This window comes from Hydra vulgaris, chromosome 04 (assembly GCF_038396675.1).
Source record: "Hydra vulgaris chromosome 04, alternate assembly HydraT2T_AEP".
In the NCBI taxonomy this organism is placed as follows: Eukaryota; Metazoa; Cnidaria; class Hydrozoa; order Anthoathecata; family Hydridae; genus Hydra; species Hydra vulgaris.
In genome coordinates, this window is record NC_088923.1 from 26164482 (window position 1) to 26190121 (window position 25640).

The 25640-nt window shown below is 28.2% G+C and overlaps 3 protein-coding genes and 1 long non-coding RNA gene across 7 annotated transcripts; 1 reads left to right on the forward strand and 3 right to left on the reverse strand.

Moving 5' to 3' along the window:
* Positions 1 to 1763: 1763 nt before the first annotated feature.
* LOC136079300 (uncharacterized) lies at positions 1764 to 2489 on the reverse strand. Its single transcript, XM_065795035.1, has one exon. The coding sequence runs from the start codon at positions 2487 to 2489 to the stop codon at positions 1764 to 1766; it is 726 nt and encodes a 241-aa protein (XP_065651107.1).
* Positions 2490 to 3168: 679 nt separating this feature from the next.
* Positions 3169 to 10154, reverse strand: LOC136079708 (uncharacterized). 4 transcript variants are annotated; one of them, XM_065795910.1, is made up of 8 exons: positions 7708 to 10154; positions 7471 to 7553; positions 7011 to 7073; positions 6318 to 6671; positions 4415 to 4546; positions 4179 to 4243; positions 3748 to 3877; positions 3169 to 3445 (listed from the first exon to the last, which is right to left on the reverse strand). In XM_065795910.1, the coding sequence occupies exon 1, from the start codon at positions 10055 to 10057 to the stop codon at positions 9203 to 9205; it is 855 nt and encodes a 284-aa protein (XP_065651982.1). In that variant the 5' UTR covers positions 10058 to 10154; the 3' UTR covers positions 3169 to 3445; positions 3748 to 3877; positions 4179 to 4243; positions 4415 to 4546; positions 6318 to 6671; positions 7011 to 7073; positions 7471 to 7553; positions 7708 to 9202. The 4 variants fall into 4 exon arrangements, with proteins under 4 accessions (XP_065651982.1, XP_065651981.1, XP_065651984.1 ...); XM_065795909.1 differs by having other exon boundaries at positions 3744 to 3877; XM_065795912.1 differs by having other exon boundaries at positions 7708 to 10073.
* A 3351-nt stretch (positions 10155 to 13505) lies between these two features.
* LOC136079301 (uncharacterized) lies at positions 13506 to 17662 on the forward strand. Its single transcript, XM_065795036.1, has 2 exons — positions 13506 to 13529; positions 16718 to 17662. The coding sequence occupies exons 1-2, from the start codon at positions 13506 to 13508 to the stop codon at positions 17660 to 17662; spliced, it is 969 nt and encodes a 322-aa protein (XP_065651108.1).
* A 1982-nt stretch (positions 17663 to 19644) lies between these two features.
* LOC136079709 (uncharacterized) lies at positions 19645 to 25246 on the reverse strand. Its single transcript, XR_010638150.1, has 4 exons — positions 25035 to 25246; positions 22929 to 23225; positions 22513 to 22669; positions 19645 to 20815 (listed from the first exon to the last, which is right to left on the reverse strand). It is a non-coding gene; the product is annotated as an uncharacterized LOC136079709 (long non-coding RNA).
* Positions 25247 to 25640: the final 394 nt, after the last annotated feature.

The following is a 25640-nucleotide window of genomic DNA, read 5'->3' on the forward strand; positions in this document are numbered from 1 at the left end:
CTGTAGGGTCTCAATCGTAACAACTGAGCCGGTGAATTTTTGAACACCCTTTCCAAACAAACGTGACATGGAGCATCGTCTATTACGACAACCAAATCCTCTAAACGATTCCCGGATGTAATCCACTGGTTTAACAAAGCCAACATCCACTCGTTACAAGAATCTACTTTAAATGATCCTTTACGCGTTTCCATCATGACGACATTTGTTGTTAATATAGCTGTAATCAAATGTATGTTTTCACCTTTTGAAGAAGGTATTTTCATTATTGCTCTTTTTCCCTGTTTGGCACGTCCTTGCGTTTTTCTACAAAAAAGATTAAAATTTGTTTCATCCAATCAAACTATCTGATGACCATTTGTGATGTGTTCGTTGATGTACCTTACATATTCAGCTCTTTTTTGTTTGTTTTCATTACTATTCATTATAGTAGGCTACTTGTGCACTTTTTTTATATGAAAATAGTATGCCTTCGATGTAATTGGCAATTGTGGTTGTGCTAACGCTAATACTAAATTGTCTTAATATCCTTGTTTTAATGACCGCCAATGTCAACTGACAGTCACTTTCAATCCATGTTAGTGTTTCTTCAATTTGATCATGGGTAAATTTTTTTGGTTTAAAACCACCTTTTCCAATAAAATTTAAATTTCCGCTGCAGACTCAATTGTATGCTATCTTATCTATCATTCGATGAAGATAAAACATAATTTTTTCTTTCAACTAGTTCAGTTGTATGTATTTCAAGTCTACAAATTGGACAAGGTGGTTCGGGTTGTTTCAGAAGTGGTTGTAAGCAAATTTGGTGAAATAAAAGCTTGCACGGATTCAGTTTAATAACAGACTTTATATTCATAGTGTATTGACAAATAACACAACGATCTTTCAATTCGATTACTGTATTACTGTATTGCTGGTGCATACAAATGCTAAATTTGATATTATTAACTTATTAAAATGCATGTCCAAGAAGATCTTTTATAATGACCTTTAAGCTTACATTCGCAATTACAAATAATGTATTCTCATTTACATATTACGATTTCCTAATTACAACTTTTGTTTTTCAAATTACATATTGCGATTTTTTATTTACATGTTGAGTTTCTCAATTACATTTTAAAATTTCTTAATTACATGTTGTGTTTCTTAATTACATATTCTGACTTCTAAATTACATGTTGTATTTCTCAATTACATCTTACTTTTCTTAATTACAACTTTCAAGTTCTCAATTACATTTTGAAAAGGTGTAGAAATACAAAAAACTCGATATGCATTAGATTATAAAGATATTGATGCAACATTTAATGCAGAAAAGAAGAATAACATTTACTTTGTAAAAAATAGAATGAGTGATCAACAGATAGAAAGATAATACGTAACAGTTAATAATGGTAAAAAATGGGCATCACCGGATAGAATAATATAAATCAAAGTATAATATTTAAAGATCTATGTATTACTTTCGTTAAACATTAAACGCATTTAAAATTTTAAAACTTTTAAAACGCTTATAAAATTTGATAAACTTGTTGGTAATACAAATGTAAAAATTACTGCAAAAAAGTTAAATATAGGGTACAGCGGAGCATATAGAGACACTTAAGAAAAAACTGCTAGTTGCGGTGTTAACTACGATTAACGGGTGATGCGGAAGTTATCGGACAAAATAAAAACGTCAATAACTTATTTATAAATAAAAAAACAAACTACTATTATATTTTTTTTAAATAAAGCATTTATCTTTTAATAAAAATATATTATTTTTTATATGAAAAAACAACACCATCTGCAATTGATCTCAATTTTGCTCTGATGCCTTTCATATGCGACTGTAAAAAGTTTAAATCAATTTCTTGTAGTTTTAGTTCAATGCGATCAATCAAAACTTGCTCTGTTGAAGCCTCCCAATCTCCCTCGTAAACCTTCTGTGCCAAATGTCCCCCAAAATTTTCAATTGGTCGTGCTTGAGGCACATTTGGGGGATTGGATTCTTTATCAACGTAATAGACATATTGGTCCATCCAATTTAGAGAATCTTTAGAATAATGAGAACTTGCTAAATCTGGCCAAAATAAATAGTTAAAGTCTCCATGATACTTGTGAATAAATGGAAGAAGTCGTTTTTCTAAACATTCATTAATATAGATTGATGAGTTGATCGCTACAGCCTTGGAAGTACGAAACAATGGCTCGGACATACCACAGTCAGATATGGCTATCCACATTAATAATTTTTTTGGAAATTTCTCTTTTCCTATAAAACGAACACTTTCTGGGCATGTCTTTTTGCTGTTTGTGTAGTATCCAGAATTTCCAGGCATGTTGTTCCCTGCAAAACAAAAGTACTTTTCGTCATCGATGACTAGAAGCGATTTTGTGTTATAGAGTTGGTTAACTAGTTTCCTGCTTCTTTTCTTTGCCTTTATTTGTTGTTCTATAGTGTATTTTGGAGTCTTTTCACGTTTTCTATATTTAATATTCATTTTTTTTCACTGACGACTAATTGTCGATTGATTTACACCGAATTCAATACCTATTTTTCTCTGACTGACCCCTTTTTGATTGTTGACAAGTCTCGTTAATTCGGCTTTCTTTTCTCTAGTCCAGGATGTCGGACGACCAGGGTGCCCAGCGGGCACAACAACGTTGATACAACGTTAAATGACGTTGTTTTTTTGGTTGGATTAACGTTGGAAATGGAAAGGATGGACGACGTCAGATTTGCCAACGTTAGCTAACGTTATAATTTGGTCGAAGACCGATATGTTATAATGTTCCTCGATGTTTTTCCAACATTAATTAATGTTGTATTAACATCGAGCAACGTTGGTATTACAACATTCTAACGTGGCTTTTTAGGTTGGTTTGGCGTTGGGTTAATGTTGGAAATGGAAAGGGTGGACGACGTCAGTTTTGCTAACGTTAGCTAACGTTGTAATTTAGACGCTAAAACGAAATGTTATAATTTTTATCTTGACGTTTTTCGTCAAGATAAAAATTATAACATTTTATCTTGACGTTTTGACATCGAACAAAATTGAATTAACACCATTCAAACGTTGCCTAATGTTATTCTAACGCTTATTAAACGTTTGAGTAGATCTACTTAGCTGAAGGTTAACGTTCAATAAACAACAGGTTTGACAACAAAATGACAAGAAATTGTTTAAAAACGTCTATTTACAAAAACATTACAACGTGGTAGAGTAATTTCGTTCATTAAGAAGTATTCCGAGGGAATTTTCACGTAATAAATTTAAAAATAAAAAGTTAGTTATTCTCTTGTTGCTGCAGTTTTTTGGGACATCATTGGTTGTGCTTTAATTTTGTTTTCGCCCGCCATCTTCTACATTCACCTTGTCTGGTGCGTATCTTAGAATTTTCTGTATTTCAAAATTAATACCTTTCAGCGTGTTTTCTTTCAAAGACATTACCAAGGCTAAAAATCATAGTTTGGTTAATATAAATTCAATTATCTATAATATCTTTGATTATATTTATTATTAATTAAAATTAATACTTGTAATATTGATAACAAATAATTATACTAAAATTTATGATTTTAAACTTTGGCCATGTTACAAAGTAACAATAAAAATAGAATTTGTGTTTTGTGTCAAACTCACAAAAACTTGAAGAAAAACAAATAAATTAGAACTCTGTTAGAAAATAAAATTTATCCAATAAAAAGACAAACAAAAAATCTTTCTATTTAAGATTACAAAATTAAAACTTACTCACTATCAGCTCGTATAACTTCAGTTGCTGAAAACTTTGTTTCTCCGTTTTATCCACTTTTCTATGCCTTACATACTCGTTACGATTTTTGCCTTTCATATTAAATGCACTCATAACTTTGTACGACATCATACTAAATAGTAATTTTTATCATACTAAATTATTGTTGTGAGAAAAAAAAGTTCAAAAAAAATAAGTAACCTATAAATGAGCAAGCAAATATTATTAAAATGTTTTATTTTGGCATTTTTGACCAAACTTTAAAATTTAAAGGTTGTTTTGATAAAACTCTGTTTAGAATTTGGTCAGTTATGATAAAATTTTTTTAATAAATTACACACTTATTTTTCTTTTGCATTTTCGGCAATAAGAAGTAACTATAATTTATAAAGATTTTCTTATTTAGATTGATATACTTAAAAAGCTTAATATACCTTTCCATTATATTCTTAACAAGATCTTTTAGTCGAATACCACCAATTTTTCGCAACGTATCAATCTAATCAATACAATATATAAATAAAAGGTTTATTTTATTATACATGTTCACTTTTATTTAAATATATCATTAATTCATAAAATATTATTAATATAATTCTATTCCGTATTTTTTTCGTAGTATTCAAAAACAAAGATATACTTAAAACAAGTTGGATTACAATATACTCACAATATTCTTAGCAACATCTTCATCCACCCTTAACAAGTTCATTAACAACGTGAGCAGTTGGTTGCTGAGAAATGTTTTGCTGACTTATGTCAATAACTTTTGTAACCAGCTTGATTATTGTGTACTGAAAATCTATTATATATAAATATATCTATCTATAATTATATCTATATCTATATATCTATATCTATATCTCTATATATATCTATATCTATATATATATATATATCTCTATATATATATCTCTATATATATATATATATATATATATATATATATATATATATATATATATATATATATATATATATATATATTATATATATATATATATATATATATATATATATATATATATATATATATATATATATATATATATAGGGTGGCCCATAATTAGTGTCCCATCTTAAAAAAGCAATTCCTTGAAAACTAGGGATGGAAAGGTATTAATTTTGCTTTGGTTTTTGTTATTATTATATATTTTGATCTATTTACTGCTGCCTTCACTCACTTTACTTGTTTTTTTAGCAATGACAAGACCATCACCATATCGGCAAAGTATTATTGATTTTCGTGAGAAAGGAGTTTCAGCACGCGACATCCAGACTAGACTCAAAGTGCCGCGAAAGCTTGTTTATAGAACAACTCAACACTTCAAAGCATTGAGAACAATGTCAGATCGTCCACGCAAAGGAAGAAAGCGCTCCGTGGTGACTGATGCAAAAATCAAGCAAGTTCGTGAACGGGTGCGCCGCAACCCAGAACGCAGTATGCGACAAATGGCCAAACAGCTCCAAATTTCTCGAAGTTCTCTTGGAAGAATTACCAAGGATTATCTAAATTTGACAGCTTACAAGAAAAATCCTGCACAGCTTTTGTCTCAGGCATCAAAGCAGAAGCGCAAGGATCGCTGCAAGGATCTCCTCGCCCGTTTCGCCAACAACGCTCATCTCAACATCGTTTTCACAGACGAGAAGATTTTTACAGTTCAACAACATCACAATGTGCAGAATGATCGTGTCTACGCTTCCTCAAAGCCTAATATCACAATACAAAAGGCAGCACATCCTCTTTCAGTAATGGTGTTCGCGGGTATCAGTGCCACCAAGAAGACACCATTGATTTTTGTTCAACAAGGCGTTAAAGTAAAAGCCCAAAACTATCTGAATGACGTTTTGATCAAAGAAATACTTCCATGGAGTCAAAAGGAGCTTCGTAGACATTGTTGGACATTCATGCAGGATAGTGCTCCAGCCCACAAAGCCAAAATTGTGCAAGATTGGCTCGGCCGAAACACCCCCGATTTCATCAAGCACAATGAGTGGCCTCCAAGTAGTCCCGACTGCAATCCAATGGATTACTCAGTGTGGAGTGTTCTGGAAGCTGAAGCGTGCAAAAAACCGCATAAAACGATTGATTCTCTGAAGAAAGCGCTTCAAAAAGCATGGGATTCGCTTTCACCCGCCTACTTGCGTGCCACCGTAGATGACTTTCCAAAGCGTCTTGAAGCTTGTGTGAAAGCCGATGGTCGACATTTCGAAAAAAATCTTTAAATTTTATTTGATATTGTTAATAAATTGTTTATCAAAAAGTTTTATGTGTTTTCCATTCCTAGTTTTGAAGGAATTGAGTCTTTAAGATGTGACACAAAATATTGACCACCCTGTATATATATATATATATATATATATATATATATATATACATATATATATATATATATATATATATATATATATATATATATATACTATATATATATATATATATATATATATATATATATATATATATATATATATATATATATATATATATATATATATATACAACATTATGGAAGGTTATAAGATAAAAATTATAAACAAATATAAAACAAATAAAGATGAATCCTAATTACCAGCAGTATTCATAGGGAAATCACTTCTTCTAAATTTTTTACAATCTCTTCTACGAGGTGGAGCTGGGTTTAAATGCTGACTTAAATTTCCGCTTGCATCTTGACTAGACTTTCTTATATTTGAAGAGGATGTTGATTGTTCGCAAAGCAAAGACAATTCTTTTAAGTTAAAATGGGAATCAGGATGAGAAGAAGATAATGATTGTGATACAGAGAAAACGTTAGATGATGGTGAGTGACAAGAGTTTGATGAAGTTTCAGATCCTGAAGTGGAGTTAGATAACAATCTTGATTTTGAGGGGGTATTCTCTTGCAGAGAAGTTTGTTCTTGGGCAACTTTTGAACTAATGATATCTATAAATAATTAAAAAATCCCGACTATCAACTTAAAAAAAGATGATAAAAAAAGTTAAAAAAAAAGTTTAGTAAAACATTTAGTACATACATATAGACTTAAAAAATAACTTCAATAAAAGACCCTAATGTTTAAAAGCAAATAAATGAGATAAAAAAACAAAAATTGATTGGTGACAAATCACCAATCAATATCACATGATCTGAGAATAATTAAGGTCTCAAAGTAACCTAATAACTCCATGAGAACAACATAAAAAACTTTGAAAAAAGATAATGATTGCATAAATACTTCTTAATAGAGATTTAGAAAACATAAAATAAAGACAAACAAATTACCATTTGAAGCATAATGTGTTGTAGACGTTTTTGATGGAAAATTAAGCAATGTTGGTGATTTCACTGAAAAAAAACAAAAAATTATTTGGCATATAGATTTACACATATTACGCATATAGCTTTTATTATATATATATATATATATATATATATATATATATATATATATATATATATATATATATATATATATATATATATATATACACATATATATACGTATATATATATATATATATATATATATATATATATATATATATATATATATATATATATATATATGTATATATATATATATATATGTATATATATATATATATATATATATATATATATATATATATATATATATATATATATATATATATATATATATATATATATATATATATATATATATATATATATATGTATGTATTATCAGTTCATATAGCTTGGCTTAAAAGTATGTACTTACTGCTTTTTTTTGAGACTTTCTTTTGCATATTTGCTCCTCAGTAGTTGTGTAGTCACTACAATCATCACAAAACTGTTCTGAACCTTAAAAAGAGCATTTAGAATATTTTACCTTAACACTTTTTAAATATTTGGAGGCTATTAAAGATACTGATTTTTGCAACAGCAAATTTAGTTATGATTTTCAGAACTTTAAATAATTGTAAAATTTTAAGCAAAAATGAGATTAAGTACTAACCACAGACTAACAACCTTTTTTAGGTTGTTGACACCTTTTAAATGCATTCTTCACATTTAAAGTGTTGGGCCAAAATACTTTATTGGTATCCTCATATATCCAATTTATTGGTATAGTTCGTTCCATCTCCTGATTTCCTTCTAACTAAACTGCTCGTGCATACGGACCGCTAGTAGCCATAGTTACTTTTTTATTTTTTAATATATAATTAATATAAATCAATATAAATTTAAAGTTGTCAATAAAAATTAAACAACCATGCTTTTAGTAAGCAAAGCATTTATAAAAGCATCAAACAAAAACTAAACACAAATATTTTATAGTACTATTCTCATTTATTGTGATTTTGTTGCATTAAGTAAACAAAATATAAACAAAGAAGACTGAACAAAATTTTTTTAGCAAAAGTTTAACTAAAATTAAATAATGATAAAAATAAAGTTATTAATGCTTTTCAGGTGCCAGAATATTGTCTCTAAAGCCATGAAGAAAAGGGAAAATAACTAGTGTCTTTATAGGCGATAAACAAACCATTTTATTGCGAATATCTTGTTTACAAATATTTCTACTTTCCATTGAAATATTTTGATTTGCAACAAATATGACAATGTTTCTAGAGTTGCAAGGCTCATTAAAAAAAAATTTCATACCTTTTGAATTAACAGTTTTACATTGAAAATTATTATTTATCAATTTTTTTAGTGACCTTAACAATTTCTCCACTTGTTAAACAAAACCAACTATCTCTGTCAGCAATAGCAATTTTATCAGTTATATATTGGTGGGTGATGCTTTCACCAGACTTTTCTAGTTTGGAACTTCATTTAATGATTTGAACTAGAGGATTATTGGCATTGTGTATAAATTTTTTTAAAACATGCATATAGTTTTCGAAAGGAAAAGCAGACAGCGAAAGCAAATCCTCGCCATAATTTTCAACATCCTGGTGAAGGTGAATTAGTGAATGAACATTGTAAGTAATAAATGACTCACAATAAACATCTTTTGACTTAAAAACAAACCATTCTAACAAATTCTTAGCATACTGCAATAACTCAGCTCTTTTATCAGGATCAGTAAAACACATAATTCTTATTGCAATACTAAATGCCAAAAAATGAGTATAAGCTTCATTAGACACAACTCCTTTTAATACTACAGGTTCGGTGTAAAGAATAAATTGTTTAAATTCTGTTGCTTTCCAATGGCTTAATTCATTTAAAGAACGAGGCTGTCTTGCAAAATCACTAGGCAATTTACCCTTTAAATATTCCAAATTTTTTGATATCTCATTAAGTTGTAATTGTGATAATTTACAAATTCTAGGTCCTTCTTTCAGGAAAAGAAGTATACGCCTAACTACACCTAACATAACTAAATGCATACTGTCAAGTACGAAACCCGAAACACATGGAAAACTGTAGTCTACAAAAACACTTTTACCTAGTTGATGCAATGGCTGATACTTTTCTTGTGAAAAATCTTGATCACTTCTTTAAGCACATCCAATGTCATTAAATACAACTCTATTTTCTTTATACTCTCCTTCTACTATACACCTTTTACATGAATTATAACCATTGTGAGGTTTGATTGATTTAAGCATTGCTCTTGCAGGTGCATCATTACACAAATACTTTAACTTTACTTGAAACAAATGTCCATTGAAATTAAGACCATCCTCATTTAGTCCACTATACTCTTCTAAAAAATCATTTATAAAATCAGACACTGGATCTGGTTTATGAGTTCCACAACAAACAGCAACAAAGAATGGACTCAACCCACTAAACGAACAAAGTATCGGCCATAACCGAGTGTTACTACTTTTGAATAAAGGCAATCCATCAATATTAACAACAAGAGATATGGTATTTAAATCGTTAACATTGCCCTTATATGAATCAAGAAGTCTGGAAACTCCATTTGAAATTCCTAAAGGTAGTGATTCTACATGCCTTGGAGATTTCAACAACGTTCTGCTATCTATGGACAGGTCTTTAGGCCCATGATTTTTCAAGATGGATAACAACTCATTTATTGAAGCACGCGAGCATTTATTTTTAGTAGCCCATGAAGCAAGCTGTTCCTGTAAAACATTACGGTACTTAAAGATATTATCATTTCCATAACTAAATTTTGTGTATAAATCTGATGGTGGTTCACTAAACAAACATTCTGAAGATGCTGGCTGACTTATATTATCTTTTTTTTCTTCATTTATAACTGATTCACTTTGGCAGAATGTTTGTTGAGGGAGTAAATCATTTTCATCACTTGAGTATAAAGCTTCCTCTATAAAATTGTTTTGTTGGCAATTTTGTAAGTGCCAGCTATTTAAATTAAACATTTAAACAATATTACCTAAAAGATTAGCATATAAAATTTAAAATAATTAATAAATCATCCATATATTGGCACAACATATGCATGTTATATAACATAAACTTTTTTAATTAAAAAAAAAAAATCAATAATATCTTTATTAATAGACACGATTAAATTTTATATTGTTTCAACTATATTTTATACTTTTATATATCATATAATAATTGCATATAGTTATTAATAATACTGTAGTTTTATCATTTATAACAATATCCAGGGTTGTTTGGTTCAAACAATGGTTTAAACCATTTTAAAAACTGTAAAAAGGTAAGGCTAAGCTTACAAATTTTTAAACTTAGTTGTTTATTATGAATGCACTTATTTAGAAGCATAAAAGTAAAAATAATTAAAAAAAGAAACTTGAAATTTCGATTATGTTATCACATTCAGTTTTTATTTTTGTTATAATCTCATTACCCGTTTAATTTACCTCACATGTCATCAGAGGTAAAAAAGCAGTGGGGGCTACACCCTCACTTTTAAAAGTGTGGGGGCTTTTGGTGTTAAAGCCTCCCACCCCTAAAGTTTTAAGTATATTATTTCAAAATTTTAAATTTTGATAGTAGAAAATGACATCAAATGCAAGCAAAGATAATAAATCACTGCAAAATTAATATTTTATATTGTTTTAACTTGCGGAAACTAATTAAGTTTAACTGTTTTTGAAAAAACCCACAAAACTCAACTTTATAGATCAGAATATTTTTTTTTATTAAATCAGAATGTTTTTAGTTGCGCTTTTTTTTACTGTTTTATACTGTTTTTTTTTTATTAATTTTTTTATGTATTATTTTTATTATTTATTCGTGTTTTTTCAATTAATCTATTTATTTATAAAGCGGAGTGTACATAAATTAACTGATTTAGGAAAAACCTGCAAGGAGTAGTAAACACATCAACTGATTTAGGGACAACTCACAAAGAGTAGAAAAAGGGTTTGGGTTAGGGCAGGGTTAGGTTAGGGTTGGATTTGTGTATGTCCCCTTTGGTTTATGACACCATCTCCTAAGGATTTGATTTGGGCCTGCAATATTTTATTTAATAAAAAAGAAAAAAATAATTTATTTTGGTCTCTTTAAAGCAACATAACATGGTAAAAAATACATATTCGTGTCTATACATACATATATATATATATATATATATATATATATATATATATATATATATATATATATATATATATATATATATATATATATATATATATATTACGTATATCCTTTTTTCCTATTCAATAGGAAAAAAGGATATACGTAATATATATATATAACATATATAACGTAATAATATATATAATATATATATATATAATATATATATATAATATATATATATAATATATATATATAATATATATAACGTAATAATATATATAACAATAGGCTATTGTTATTAAAAATAGAATTTATTCTTATTTTTAAAGTTAATGTTGTTAGAGTTATATTAATAACAGCATTATTATTAGGTGTTTACTATTATTTAGGTGTTTACTTATTACGATTGAATATCATAGATTTTATTATATAATAGTTAAGCACTATTTAGCTTAAGCTAATTAACTTCTTAAGAACTAGATATTAATACAGTTTTAAAATACAAATTACTTAAAAATAACAAGATAATTTGTTTAAACAAATATAATTATATTTTTCTAAACATCTTATAGACATACCAGCCTATATTTCATCAGTCTCATAGAAAATAAATTTTTATTATTAAACTGATTCGATGAGCTATTTTATTGACAAAAAATATTTTAATTAACCGAATGTAATTGCGACGAAAAAAAAGTCCGCATCATCCAAAGTTAACAAAACATTATAATTCCGATTTAAAAAAAATGTTAGTATAACCGAAGTTGTTACAACGTTATAATTCGATGAAAAGAAACGTTTGTGTAACTAACGTTACCACAATGTTATGATTCCGATAAAAAATAACGTTAGTGTAACTAACGTTACCATGATGTTGTAATTCGGATGAAAAAAAACGCTAGTGTAACCAACGTTAATACAACGTTGTATTTCCGATGATAATTGGAGTAAGTGTTGCCGATGTTATTACAACGTTATTACAACGTTATAACACAAACGTTACAAAACCACCGTTAGTACAACGTTGACATTCTGATGAAAAATAACGTTAGTGAATATAACGTTATTACAACGTTAAATATAGTTGGTGACGTCACCCAACATAACCTATCCTTAATCCAACGTTGGTTCGACGTTGGGTGCCCACTGGGTGCTTTCTATCAGAAAACGATTGAGCAGTTTCAAGTCTTTTTAGGTTATCATATATTGTACTTCGAGCAAATCCTTCCTTTTCAAAATGATTTACGATTTTTTTTTTTTTTTATATTAGGTTTATTTACAAAAAACATATTTAGTCGCTTTCGAAAAGATTCTCGTTCAGCTGCATTTAACCTCATTTTAAATAATTATGTTTCAAATGATAAAGTTTAAATTTTATAGAACGTTTATGCCTACGCATAAAACCACAAAAACTAATTATTATGCTCAAATAATGAAATTAGGATTTGTCTGATAACTTCTGCATCACCCGTTAGTTCAATCAAACTAATCGTAGTTAACACTGTTTTTTTTATAAATTTCCTATAATTTTTTGATAATTGAAAACGAAAAAACAAAACAAAAAAAACTCACGAAATTTTAGACGAGCAAAATTTTTACGTTTCACAAATGGATGGGGAAAAATGGGACAGGGTTTTTTTTTTTTTTAATTAAATTTAAGTGCCCCAAGAAGTCCTTACGGTCTTATCACAGAGCACCGCGGATAAGCATTTAATTAAAAGTTCACACTTCCTTCCTAACTGATGTCGCAAAACTTAAGGTGAGATTTAAACCACGGATCCTTTATTCTAAGGCAAGTGCACTACCACTGCGCCACGGCTGCTCACCACTGCGCCACGGCTGCTAAATTAAAAAGCAGCAGTTATTCGTTAATTGTAAATCTTTAAAAGTGATAAAATAAATGATAAAGACTATTTATCATTTAAACAGGTTCAGACATTTAACCCTCAAAAAAAGCCCGTACACCAATTCACTGCATTAAAAAAAAATCTACGAAAACAAAATTGACTTTTTGAGTTATATTATAAAATAACTCCGCTCTATTTTAACCTTATTAAATTGGTAACTACTACTACTATTTTTTTTTTTTTTTTGTTCTTTTATCATTACAATGTTTTGATTCTATATAAGTGATAGAAATTTACAATGTTTATAAAATAGATAATGGTAAGAGAAAAAAAAAAAAAAAATCTCGCAATTTTATAAAATACAAAAAAATATAACTGCTGGGTATCATTAATATTAAAAGAACGCGGGAAACTTGCAGAAGACCAGATGGTCTTGTCATCAAGAAACCGCTTTTCACAAAATATAATGGTAGTTTCACAAAATATAATGGTAATTCATTTTATATTGGATTCGCATATAATAAAATGTGAGATAATAACTAATTGATAAATGCTAGATTTTGTACACATAAATATATGATTAGGCATAAATATAATTATTAATGATTTATGTATTTTTTTATATTAATATTTGTTATTGAAGTTTTTGGTATTTTCGTTTCAACGTTAATTTTGGTTCTAGTTTCATTATTAGTTTAGTGTAAGTTCATTTAATTGTTTATATTTAAAACGAATTTTTTTAGAAAGATTTTCAAACAAATAAAGTTATCCAATTTTGTAATTATGGCATTTCTGGATATCAGTTTATTATAGAGATAGGGATTGCGATATGAAATTGTGAAACGCGATAGTTTTGTTTTTCTATTGCTTTTAAAGAAATCATTTGAGAAATGAGATGGGACAAGCCCGAGTTTATATTTCGGCATAAAGAATAAGATTTGATAAATGTTTATTCTTAATTTATCTTTTTTATTGACAATTCTAACAGCATGTTTTTGATGTCAATAAAGTTATTTTAAATTGGATTTATTGGTACTTGCCCATGCTATATTAATATATGTATAGTAGGTCTGTATAAATGAGAGATATTTTAGACTTTCTTAGGATAACATTGGTCTAGTTTTGTATAGCACGCCAATGTTTTGGTTATTTTAGTATTTAAATAGTCAATGTGTGCTTTCCATGAAATATTTTTGTCAATTAGAAAACCTAGAAAGTTAGTTGTTGAGGTTCTTTCAATATTTTTGTTTTCTACTTTTAGCAAAGGCAATATATTTGGTATTTTTTTCCTTTTTTGGTTGGGATGGAATAAGATGTAATTGGTTTTTTCTGTGTTTAAAGATAATTGATTTTAGCCAGATATTAGGATTTTCAAGTTCAATATTCGTTGTTTCAAATTCCTCTTTTTTTTTTTATTTATTTATATTTATTTTTATTTTATTTTAAGGTGCCCCAAGAAGTCCTAACGGTCTTGTCATAGGGCACCGCGGAAGTGCATTTAACCAGAAAGTTCACGCCTCCTTCCTTACCGTGACGCGAAAATATCTCCAGAGCTCGTTTCGAACCTGGATCTCCTGCTTATAAAGCAAGCACTCTAACAAATGCTCCACGGCCGCAACTTTAATAGACTGAGACGAATAAAACAAATTAGTATGATCTGTAAATATTATGACATCAAGTTTATTTAAGACTTTTAGAAGATCATTAATGTATATTAAGAACAATAAGAGAGCTAGAATGGAACCTTGGAAACGCCACATTTAATCTTAAGCATTTTTGAACAGATGTTTTCATCAGTATTAACACATTGCTGTCTGTTTAGCAAAAAGTTTTTAAACCAGAGTAATGCAACATTTTTTACGCCATATTTTTCCAATTTTTTGGGCAGGATTAGCATAATCAACAGTATCGAATGCTTTCGATAGATTTATAAAGATTCCAAGAACGAATTCTTTATTAACAAATGAGTAATTGATGCTATTTACAAGATTTACGATTGCATGTTGCTTTTGAAAGGCAAATTGTTTTGTATTTAAGATGTTGTTGTTTATCCATTGTAAGCGTAGTTGGACCCGCTTTATCTGCTAAACTTGAGCCTCTTTCCCATCGTCGTAAATTTTTTTCTCTTTTCTAGAAACAATATAATGGTCGGTGCTCAAAGGAGCTACCATCTCAAGTTCCATTCTAAAGCTCATTCGGTTTCAACTAAAACTCATTCTCACTTGACTCGTCATTCAGCAAAATCTCATTCTTTTACTATATCTGTCCCTGCATGCTCTAAAAAATTTAAAAAAACTTTTGTTCGATTAGTTTTTTTCACCGCATTTCAACCCTTAAGAACTCTCTTCCTTCTTTTTGTTTTCCCGACTCATACAACATTCAACTTTTTAAGTCTTCTGTCAACCGATTCTTTGCTCTATAACTCTATTCTTTTTTCAAGTAACTTCCAGCTTAATAGTGGTTGCTTGCAGCCTTGTTAGGAGTGAATCAGAATAAAATTAAAAAAAAAAAGTCTAAAATAACCTAATACTTTTTCGCTTGCAATAAGGAAAACCGGAGCTCATTGCAATGCACTGTGTGCCAAAATACACAAAAAGTTTGCAAAAATGAAAATGATTACATGAAGTCATATTATATATCAAACGATATAGGGGTACATAGTTTTTTTTATTATATATTGAGTTTTTTTAATTTCATTTTAGATTATAGTTAGAACCTATAATAAAATAAAATAAAAATCCTTAAGAGTTATAGAATTTTTTTAGATTCAACTTACATGATTTTGCATCCCATATATCAAAATATATGTTTTTTGGGTTAGAAAATTGATTTCTGAAGCTTTAATTAAAGTGGTTCCTATATAATCAAAAGAAGTTACTTTTTATTAATTAAAATTTAATTTATTTGAAAGAGGGTTAAGAATGCACCAAAAAAAAAATTTCTTTTAAAATATATTGATGACTTACTGCGGGATTATATTAAGTAAAAATACCCTAAAAAAAGGAGTTTACTTCAACCACAGTTACTCATCAGTAAAAGCTCATTTTTCTTTCAAACTTAGTATACTTATGCATGCTACCTGTATCTGTATGTGAGTTTTTTCTAACAAAAAGTCTTGCCTCTACTAAAAACTATGCTTCAAAACAACTTTTTCTTGTAAAAAAAACTGTTATTAGGCTTCTGATTTTAATTTTAAGACTATACTTACAAGTATAATAATTATTTAAAAAAAACTATGGTACTAACAGTTTACTTGATGAACCCTGAAAATTTCCAGCAGTTACCACTAGTATTTCTTAAGTTATGATGATTGTCGTGTTACAATTTTCGTAAAAAACAATATGCAAGAAAAATGTAAAATAAAGATATAAAATTTATTTTTATAACTAAAATCTCCTTTAAAATAACTTTCTCCTTTCTCTTTATCTAACTCCTTAACGGGTGATGCGGAAGTTATCGGACAAATCCTAATTTCATTATTTGAGCATAATAATTAGTTTTTGTGGTTTTATGCGTAGGCATAAACGTTCTATAAAATATAAACTTTATTATTTGAAACACAATTATTTAAAATGAGGTTAAATGCAGCTGAACGTGAATCTTTTCAAAAGCGACTAAATATGTTTTTTGTAAATAAACCTAATATATATAAAAAAAATCGTAAATCATTTTGAAAAGGAAGGATTTGCTCGAAGTACAATATATGATAACCTAAAAAGACTTGAAACTGTACAATCGTTTTCTGATAGAAAGCGCCCTGGTCGTCCGACATCCTGGACTAGAGAAAAGAAAGCCGAATTAACCAGACTTGTTAACAATCGAAAAGGGGTCAGTCAGAGAAAAATAGGTATTAAATTCGGTGTAAATCAATCGACAATTGGTCGTCAGTTAAAAAAAATGAATATTAAATATAGAAAACGTGAAAAGACTCCAAAATACACTATAGAACAACAAATAAAGGCAAAGAAAAGAAGCAGGAAACTAGTTAACCAACTCTATAACACAAAATCGCTTCTAGTCATCGATGACGAAAAGTACTTTTGTTTTGCAGGGAACAACATGCCTGGAAATTCTGGATACTACACAAACAGCAAAAAGACATGCCCAGAAAGTGTTCGTTTTATAGGAAAAGAGAAATTTCCAAAAAAATTATTAATGTGGATAGCCATATCTGACTGTGGTATGTCCGAGCCATTGTTTCGTACTTCCAAGGCTGTAGCGATCAACTCATCAATCTATATTAATGAATGTTTAGAAAAACGACTTCTTCCATTTATTCACAAGTATCATGGAGACTTTAACTATTTATTTTGGCCAGATTTAGCAAGTTCTCATTATTCTAAAGATTCTCTAAATTGGATGGACCAATATGTCTATTACGTTGATAAAGAATCCAATCCCCCAAATGTGCCTCAAGCACGACCAATTGAAAATTTTGGGGGACATTTGGCACAGAAGGTTTACGAGGGAGATTGGGAAGCTTCAACAGAGCAAGTTTTGATTGATCGCATTGAACTAAAACTACAAGAAATTGATTTAAACTTTTTACAGTCGCATATGAAAGGCATCAGAGCAAAATTGAGATCAATTGCAGATGGTGTTGTTTTTTCATATAAAAAATAATATATTTTTATTAAAAGATAAATGCTTTATTAAAAAAAAATACAATAGCAGTTTGTTTTTTTATTTATAAATAAGTTATTGACTATTTTATTTTGTCCGATAACTTCCGCATCACCCGTTAACTAATAAGCCCTTCTCTATAGCCTTAAGTCGTTTTCTTTTGCTTTGGTTTTATCTGATGCTTTATTAATTGAAATTTGAATACTGCGCTGATTAACTTTATAAGAAATAATGTTAAAACAGTCACCTCTCTGTATTCCAAATTTCTCAAATACTTTGGCAATTCCAAATTGACCTTCATATTAAAGAATAGCATTGTTAACACATCACTGTAGAACTGACTTTTCTACAAATACTTCTTCGGAACATTTCATCCAGATTATATAATTAAGAGACCTATTGTCATTTTGTTCAGAAGCTCTACATTTGAAAGTTCTTGAAAAATCTTTGTTTATATAGGAAACATTCACACTGGTAAATTAATCCTTTCTTTGTGTTTATTATTTTTACTTTTGTTATAATTATACCACAAATCATCCCCTGGTAAGCAGAACAAGTGTCGCTTATCTAAATTTGAAAAGTTTGTGCGATGGTAAAGGGTAGCACCTACTGACTTTTTTGATGTATAAAACTTTTCATCAATCGTACTATTTATTTTTAAACTTCTTTGAATAGCAATTCCATAATAATTAGCTATTGAATTAATAGAGTTGTTAGTCAACTTTTGTTTTCCACTAAATGGTGGAACAATTTTATGAGAGAACCCCTTTATATCAGATATTCTGACACTTTCTTCACCACATTCTTGACATATGCTTCATATTGTTATCATTTCTTTGAGCATCTTAAAATTTGTAAATAAAAAAATAACTGTCATTATCTCCAGAATGTTTATCTACTTTTACTTTCTTTTACATCTGATTTTACTTTCTTTTACAGTGATATTTGCAGCATTTACATTCTTTTTACTTACATTGTAACAACATTGTAAATAAATTTTTATACATTGTAACAACATCCTTTGTCCACAGCATTTACAGATTTTCTACGACCATGACCATTAACACCCTTTCTTGATGACTTTCTTTTGTTATTATAAAAATTTCCAATGTATAAACTTTGTTATTTTACTATAATTTAAATAAAATATTAAATAATTTTGACTTATATTACATAAGGACAAGTAGACAGTAAATAAGGCTTACTAATACCATGTTCACACTAGCGATGTTTGGCGGAACATTATTCCGGAACAAATGTTCCTGGAACAAAATGTTCTACAAAATGTTCCTTGTAGCATTCACATGTAAAATTGGCTTGACGGTACATAAAAGAAAAACAAACGGTAAGCAAAACTTGAACAAAAAATCGTGACAAATATTTTTGCACAAATAAATTTTTTATAAAATTTATTAATTTTAATATTTATTATTTTACGAAAGGTAAAACTATATGCAAATAACGCTGCGGGTCCAGCTAGCTCAGGATTAGACAATAGAAACCCGACCCAAAATACCCGCCATACAAAAGGTGACGTTGGAATTTTGTTATCCTGTTTCTTGGCTTGGCTTTTATGGATAGGTCATATCTCCTTTAGTCACTTTTGACGACACAAAAAAGTAGTCGTTCAGTGGTATAGTACTGAATAAACATATTATACATTAATAAGCTACCCACGACCATTTAAAACTATTCTCATTTTATGTTCATATATATTTGAAGATTACGGGGGAAAAAATACAAATGTTACACATTTAAGATAAATGAAATTTTGTCTTTGAAAGTCGCTGTTTTCCTCTGCATGCCTTTTCTTTGGGTGTTTCTATAGCATTACATAGACCTTTTTTGGGTTGGATTTCACTATTTTGCTAACCTACAGGCTTATGTTTATATAGTAGAGGACATATCTCAAATAATTGGAAAATGTAACATGTGCACTTTTTCCCCTGTGGTCTTCATTTATTTAGACACATTTGATAACCTCGAGTAAAGTAAGTTTAATTTAAAATTAATAAATACAAAACCATATTACAGCTAAAGTTTTAAATAATAAAAAAACATTATTACAACTTTATTTGTCTTTTTCATAAAGGTATTTAGCAATTGAGTCACGAACATTTTTTCCTGGTCCATTGCTCCCAGCAGTAAAAAATGTATTGGGTTGAGCCAGATTGTCGTCATGATGATGCGTAAGCCATTCTATTATAATAATGTCGTCATAATATTCACTAATGTTGTGAAGAGTGACGCAAGCATTAACAATTGAAGACCGTTTTTTAAAAGGGATATCAGTCACATTTTAAATATTTTGAGAAAACTAAAAAAAATTAATGATGTATTTAAACTTTCAACAAATATAAATTTTTATTTTTGTAAGCGGTATTATAGATCGAATATATAAAGTATATGTATTTTAGTTAGATTTGTGCCATTTTCACTATAGAATCCAAAAGTGAAAAAAACTCTATTTCGGCAAAAATAGACTTATATCTCTTTTGAAAAAACGCTCTTCAATTCTTGTAGCAAAGTTGATACCGCATTCCATTTAGGGGCTGAAATAAGGTTATGGCATCCATCAACAGCTCCATCACATAAGGGAAAGCCAAGAATAGTTTCAAAATCTCTACTACATCTATTTAAATTTTCTTCTGACAATGGAAATTTAACATATTTAGGGAGCAAAACGTCATTAAAAGCGTTAATAAATTCATGAACAAATAAGTTAGCTGTTGACTTTCCTATTCCAAAAAGGCTAGACACAACACAATACTCTTCACATGATAATGTAATGCAACTGTAGCACGTTTTACTAATGAAATAGGTTCTCGTATAGTTGTGGTATTTTTGCATAAATGTAGATGCAATTCATTATCTATGAAATTAAATGTGTTACGATCTACTCAAAAATGTTCTTTAAATTCACATTCCTCCATTTGAGTAAATATCTTGTTAAACCATTGAGAACTTTTATGCTTAACCCAAACTTTTCTTTCAATTAGATCCCCTTGTTGATTTAATTTAAGGAAACTAAATTTAAATATGAAAATGGGTGAGTGATTGATTCATCATCGATTCATGTTCTACTTCTTGATTGAAGTACGACCAGAACGCTTTCCATGTTTTTGCAATAGTTTTTCCTTCACAGATATCTCCCTAAAAAATTATCAAAACTATATAAATACATTACATAAATATAATATTTATTATATTACAATTCAAGGGAAATTAGAACACATTGTTAAAAACCATTTTGTTAGAATTAATACAGCATGATCTGCTAATAAAAATAAAAATGAAACATGTAATGCAATTTGTATAGATAAAAAACAAATCACGCTGGCATACTAAAAAAACATATTACTATAATTCATCTACAGGCTTGAATCATATCACAAAGAAAATACTTCTTTGGTTAAAATACTAAATATATATAGCATAGAAATACAAAAAAAAAGTATTTGTACCATATAAAATACACTTTGTTAAAATAATATGACAAATTAAAAAAATATCACCAGAGATGCATTTTGATGCTTGAAATTACAAAATAAAAATTCCCTTGATAATAGTCAGTGGTGAGCAACGAGTTTATAAAATATTTAAAAACTATGACCATTTAAAGTTTTAACCCTCCTCAATTTGAGGGGGCTGTAAACATTGCAGGGTCATAAAAACTGAACACTAAGAGATTATTGCATGAAACTTGAAATTTGTTGATGAATATGAATTTAGATAAAAACAGTAAAGAAAATATTTTATAAACTCGTTGCTCCCACGTTAAGGGCTGGGTGGGCCCAAAAATTAGAGTTTTGTTGTTCCCAAGCTCCAATCACCCTAATTCTTTGCAAAACATTATTTTTTGATATAAGCATAAACATACAAAAGTTTGGAGTTTGCACAATGCCTGTAAGTGTCAAAACTCAAACATCTGAAATTCCAGTGTACACCACTGATAGTAATATGGTGATATAAGAAACATGTATAAATAGAGATTCATCTACAAGCTCGTACAATACTTCACTAACCATTTCTTTAGTAAAAACATTGAAAAACCTTATTAAATATATATTGCACAGATATGTAAACAAGATATACTGTTGAAAAAGATATTGACCTTTTGACTTTAACATAATTAATTACTAAAGAGATATCTTGACTAATAGGACACCTAATTTTTTCATTAAGAATTTAAAATATTCTACTTGGGCTTTAGACACATCTACTTGGGCTAGAGATGCATTTTCGATTGCATAACACATACGCTCTAAAGCAGCAACCTCTCTGATTCATAGCTCTTGTGAACGGATTTGAACATCTAGATTTTTATTTGCTATTTTTAAATATTCTGAAGAAATCTGCTTTTTTATTTGTTCTTACTGGTTCAGTTTTTTCTATTTTACTCAAAGTTTTTTCATCATCAGAGTTCCTTCATTTATTGCAGCCAGATGTAGATTGAGTTGGTTCCTCATCACAAATAGTGACAATAGATGGCACATCACTTGTATCATCTAAAGCTTCAATACACATTAAAAAAAAAATTCTACATATAAGAAATGATTATAAATCATATTTCAATCAAAATTTATCTCTTGACTTTGAGTGACTTGACTTCAAATCATTTTACCCCCCCCCCCCCCAAACAAAAAAGCTATATAAACAATAGCACTTTACAAAATTCCAAAACATGATGTTATATGCTTTTGATCTTTATGTTTTAAGTCTGCCAACTGTTGCAAAATTAAGAACTTATTAAAACTAATTTAGCAGAAACATTTAACAAACTTGTATATATTACTTTAAAAAATATATAGCACTTTAAAATATACAGCAATAAATTGTACTAAGCTTACCTGATCGTCTTGAAAACCTTGAATAGAAAAGTTTTGAATATGAGATAGAAGGTCATTGTCAAGAGAAACTTCACCAACTATTATTTTGGCAACAATATCATAAAGCCACCATTTACTAGGAGCTCCTCCCAATGAACCTACTTGAAGCTTTTATCGCCTATGAAAAATATACATAAGTAAATGTAAGCACATCATTAACACAATATAATATGAATGAAATAACTTTAAATGTGACTATTAAAAATTGTTAACGAGCTGTATATCTACAATACTGAATAAGATTTTAGGTTATTTTTAATATAACACTCAGTTACAAACTAAACTGCAATTAGATATTATTATACATGGTTAATTTCGTAAAATACATTCAGTATTTCAGTAAGGTATCATACATTAAATATAGAATATGCACATACCTAAATTGTTTCCTCAAATGACTACTTTTAGATTGAATTTGAGATCCAGTTAAAGGAGGTACAATATTAAATGTGTTTGAAAATTCAGCTGCCATTTGTTTGTAAATATTTGTGTTTCTTCTTGCAGATATTAATATTTTGTAATTATCTTTCCATAAATCTAATAATACTCTTGTGATAGCAATATTCCATACAAATTTATTTCCAGGAGATATACAAAGACCAGTATGTGTTGTGCTGGCGTCAATACTGTCTTTATCTGAATGCTGAGACATTGTGTAAACATAAAAGTTTTACCTAATAAAAAGATAAGCAAATTAAATCTAGCAACACTAACAACAACAACAACAACAAAAAAGAAAAATACTTAATAATAGAATAAATAATAGAAGGTTAAACTTTACAATTGGTATAAATGTTATGGGCTTACTAAATAATTTATTGTTATGGGCTTTAAATAATTTAATAATGTTATGGGCTTAATAAATTATGGGCTTACTAAATAATTTAATAAATTGCTAAACACTGGTAGCTAAGAGAACAGAAACTTTCAGATGCTACTTTTATTCTTATTTTTACTTTTCCATACAATGTAACAATTATGTCATTTAATAACACTGATCTGTCAACACTATTGCTTGTTTTTATTATTAAATGTCAATAATTGTAGCACATTGTGGCACAGATATACGGTACAGTCACATCAATACAGTCAATCAATAATATGTATTCTGAATAAAGGTCTTACTTTCACAATTATTCACAAACAGTAAATTAACTAATATTAAGTAAATACGGAAAATTTATGAGGAAAATACTAATGGTAATGTTCACAAATTAAATAACAAGATAAGACAAAGCTAATATAATAAATATATGACAAAGCTAAAATATAACAATGTATACCAATAATAATATCATTAACAATATTAATATAAATAATAATAATAATAATAATAATAACAATAACAATAATAATAATAATAATATAAACAATAATAATATAAACAATAATAATAATAGTAATAATAACAATAATAATATAAACAATAATAATAATAGTAATAATAACAATAATAATAACAATAATAATAATAGTAATAACAATAATAATAATAAAAATAATGAAAATAATGAAAATAATGAAAAACAGTTCTTATTTCTATTTTTATTTCATAGGCTTTAAAGAAGTGTTTCGAAATAGTTTTTTTATTTTAAAATTTCTTTTTATTACCTCAAAAATTTAGTTGAAGTAATTATTTTGATTTTCTGTCACTGTTTACGTAAAATTACGTAAAATTTAAAGTTGCTTGTACCTGGGATTACAACGCAATAGGGATTGCCAACGCTCGGTTGGAATAAAAAACTAGAGACAAGTTGAACTTATTACTAAAAAGCAAAAAACACAAACACAACTGCGTTTTTTTAAATTATTTTAGTTATGATAAATTAAATAATTTTTTCTAGTTGCTATTAATACAAACAAATAAATCAGTAACATATTACTTGACAAATATATATATACATATATATATATATATATATATATATATATATATATATATATATATATATATATATATATATATATATATATATATATATATATATATATATATATAATATTATTATTATTAACTATTGCCAAATCTATGTGCTCTCTGTATTTTCAAAAATCCTAGAACGAATTATGTTCTACAGAATATATAAACATCATGACAAAAATAACCTACTATATCCTAATCAATTTGGTTTTAAAAACAACAGTTCAACAGAGCATGCAATTATCCAATATGTTAGTGAAACTTTAAAATATTTTGAACAATCAAAATATACTTTAGGTATCTTTATAGATATATTGACGGCCTTCGATACAATTGATCCTCACATCCTACTCGAAAAACTAAAATACTATGGAGTAAATAATCAAATGTCAAGGTAGTTCAGTAGTTACTTAACAAAAAGAAAACAATTTGTTTTTGTATTTATAATGACAACTATCACAACAATCGTTTAAATATAACCTGTGGAGTTCCACAAGGTTCAATCTTCGGACCCCTCCTTTTTCTTTTAATCTTTATAAACGATCTAAATAAAGCAACTAACCTGATGAGAATCATATTTGCTGGTGATACTAATTTAATCATTTCTAAGAGTTATATTAGTGAGCTTTTTGCCACCGTAAATAAAGAAATTGAACTTTCATCCCACTGTTTCAAATCCAATAAATTACGTTAAATACTAATAAAAACCAAATGGATTCTCTTTCCTTTGCGTAAGAAAATTTTTTTTTTACCCATGTCATTTTAAACTTGCCTCAAATATTTATTGATAAAATTGAAATAAAAAGAGACTCCGTTATTAAATTCTTAGGTTTTTATCACCATGAGAACATTACGCAGATGTAACAATAATTATGTATGTACCAAAGTCTCTAAATCCATCGGAGTTTTATACTAAGGTCAAACTTATCTCAATAAGAAAAAATTTTGACAAACTTATTTCTCATTTAATCACTGCTAATTTAATCTAGACTAAGAAACATAGATGAATAAAATTGTTGGATTGCTGTAATACCGAGAAACTATACTCCTGATACTAAAAAGATATTGGTTTTTAAATAGTAATGATAAAAATATGCTTATAAAATTTGAGACCTCATATTTTAATTGATTTTATAAAAGTAAGTTTCTACTGTACCTTTGCTGCTTA

Excerpts from the sequence above, each read along its gene's own strand:
- LOC136079301 (XM_065795036.1), top strand. The coding sequence starts at position 13,506 with ATGGTAGTTTCACAAAATATAATG. Across the intron at positions 13,530-16,717 it reads TAGTTTCACAAAATATAATG|GAAGGATTTGCTCGAAGTAC; the intron begins GTAATTCATTTT and ends CATTTTGAAAAG.
- LOC136079300 (XM_065795035.1), bottom strand. The coding sequence starts at position 2,489 with ATGAATATTAAATATAGAAAACGTGAAAAGACTCCAAAATACACTATA.
- LOC136079708 (XM_065795910.1), bottom strand. The coding sequence starts at position 10,057 with ATGTTTAATTTAAATAGCTGGCACTTACAAAATTGCCAACAAAACAAT.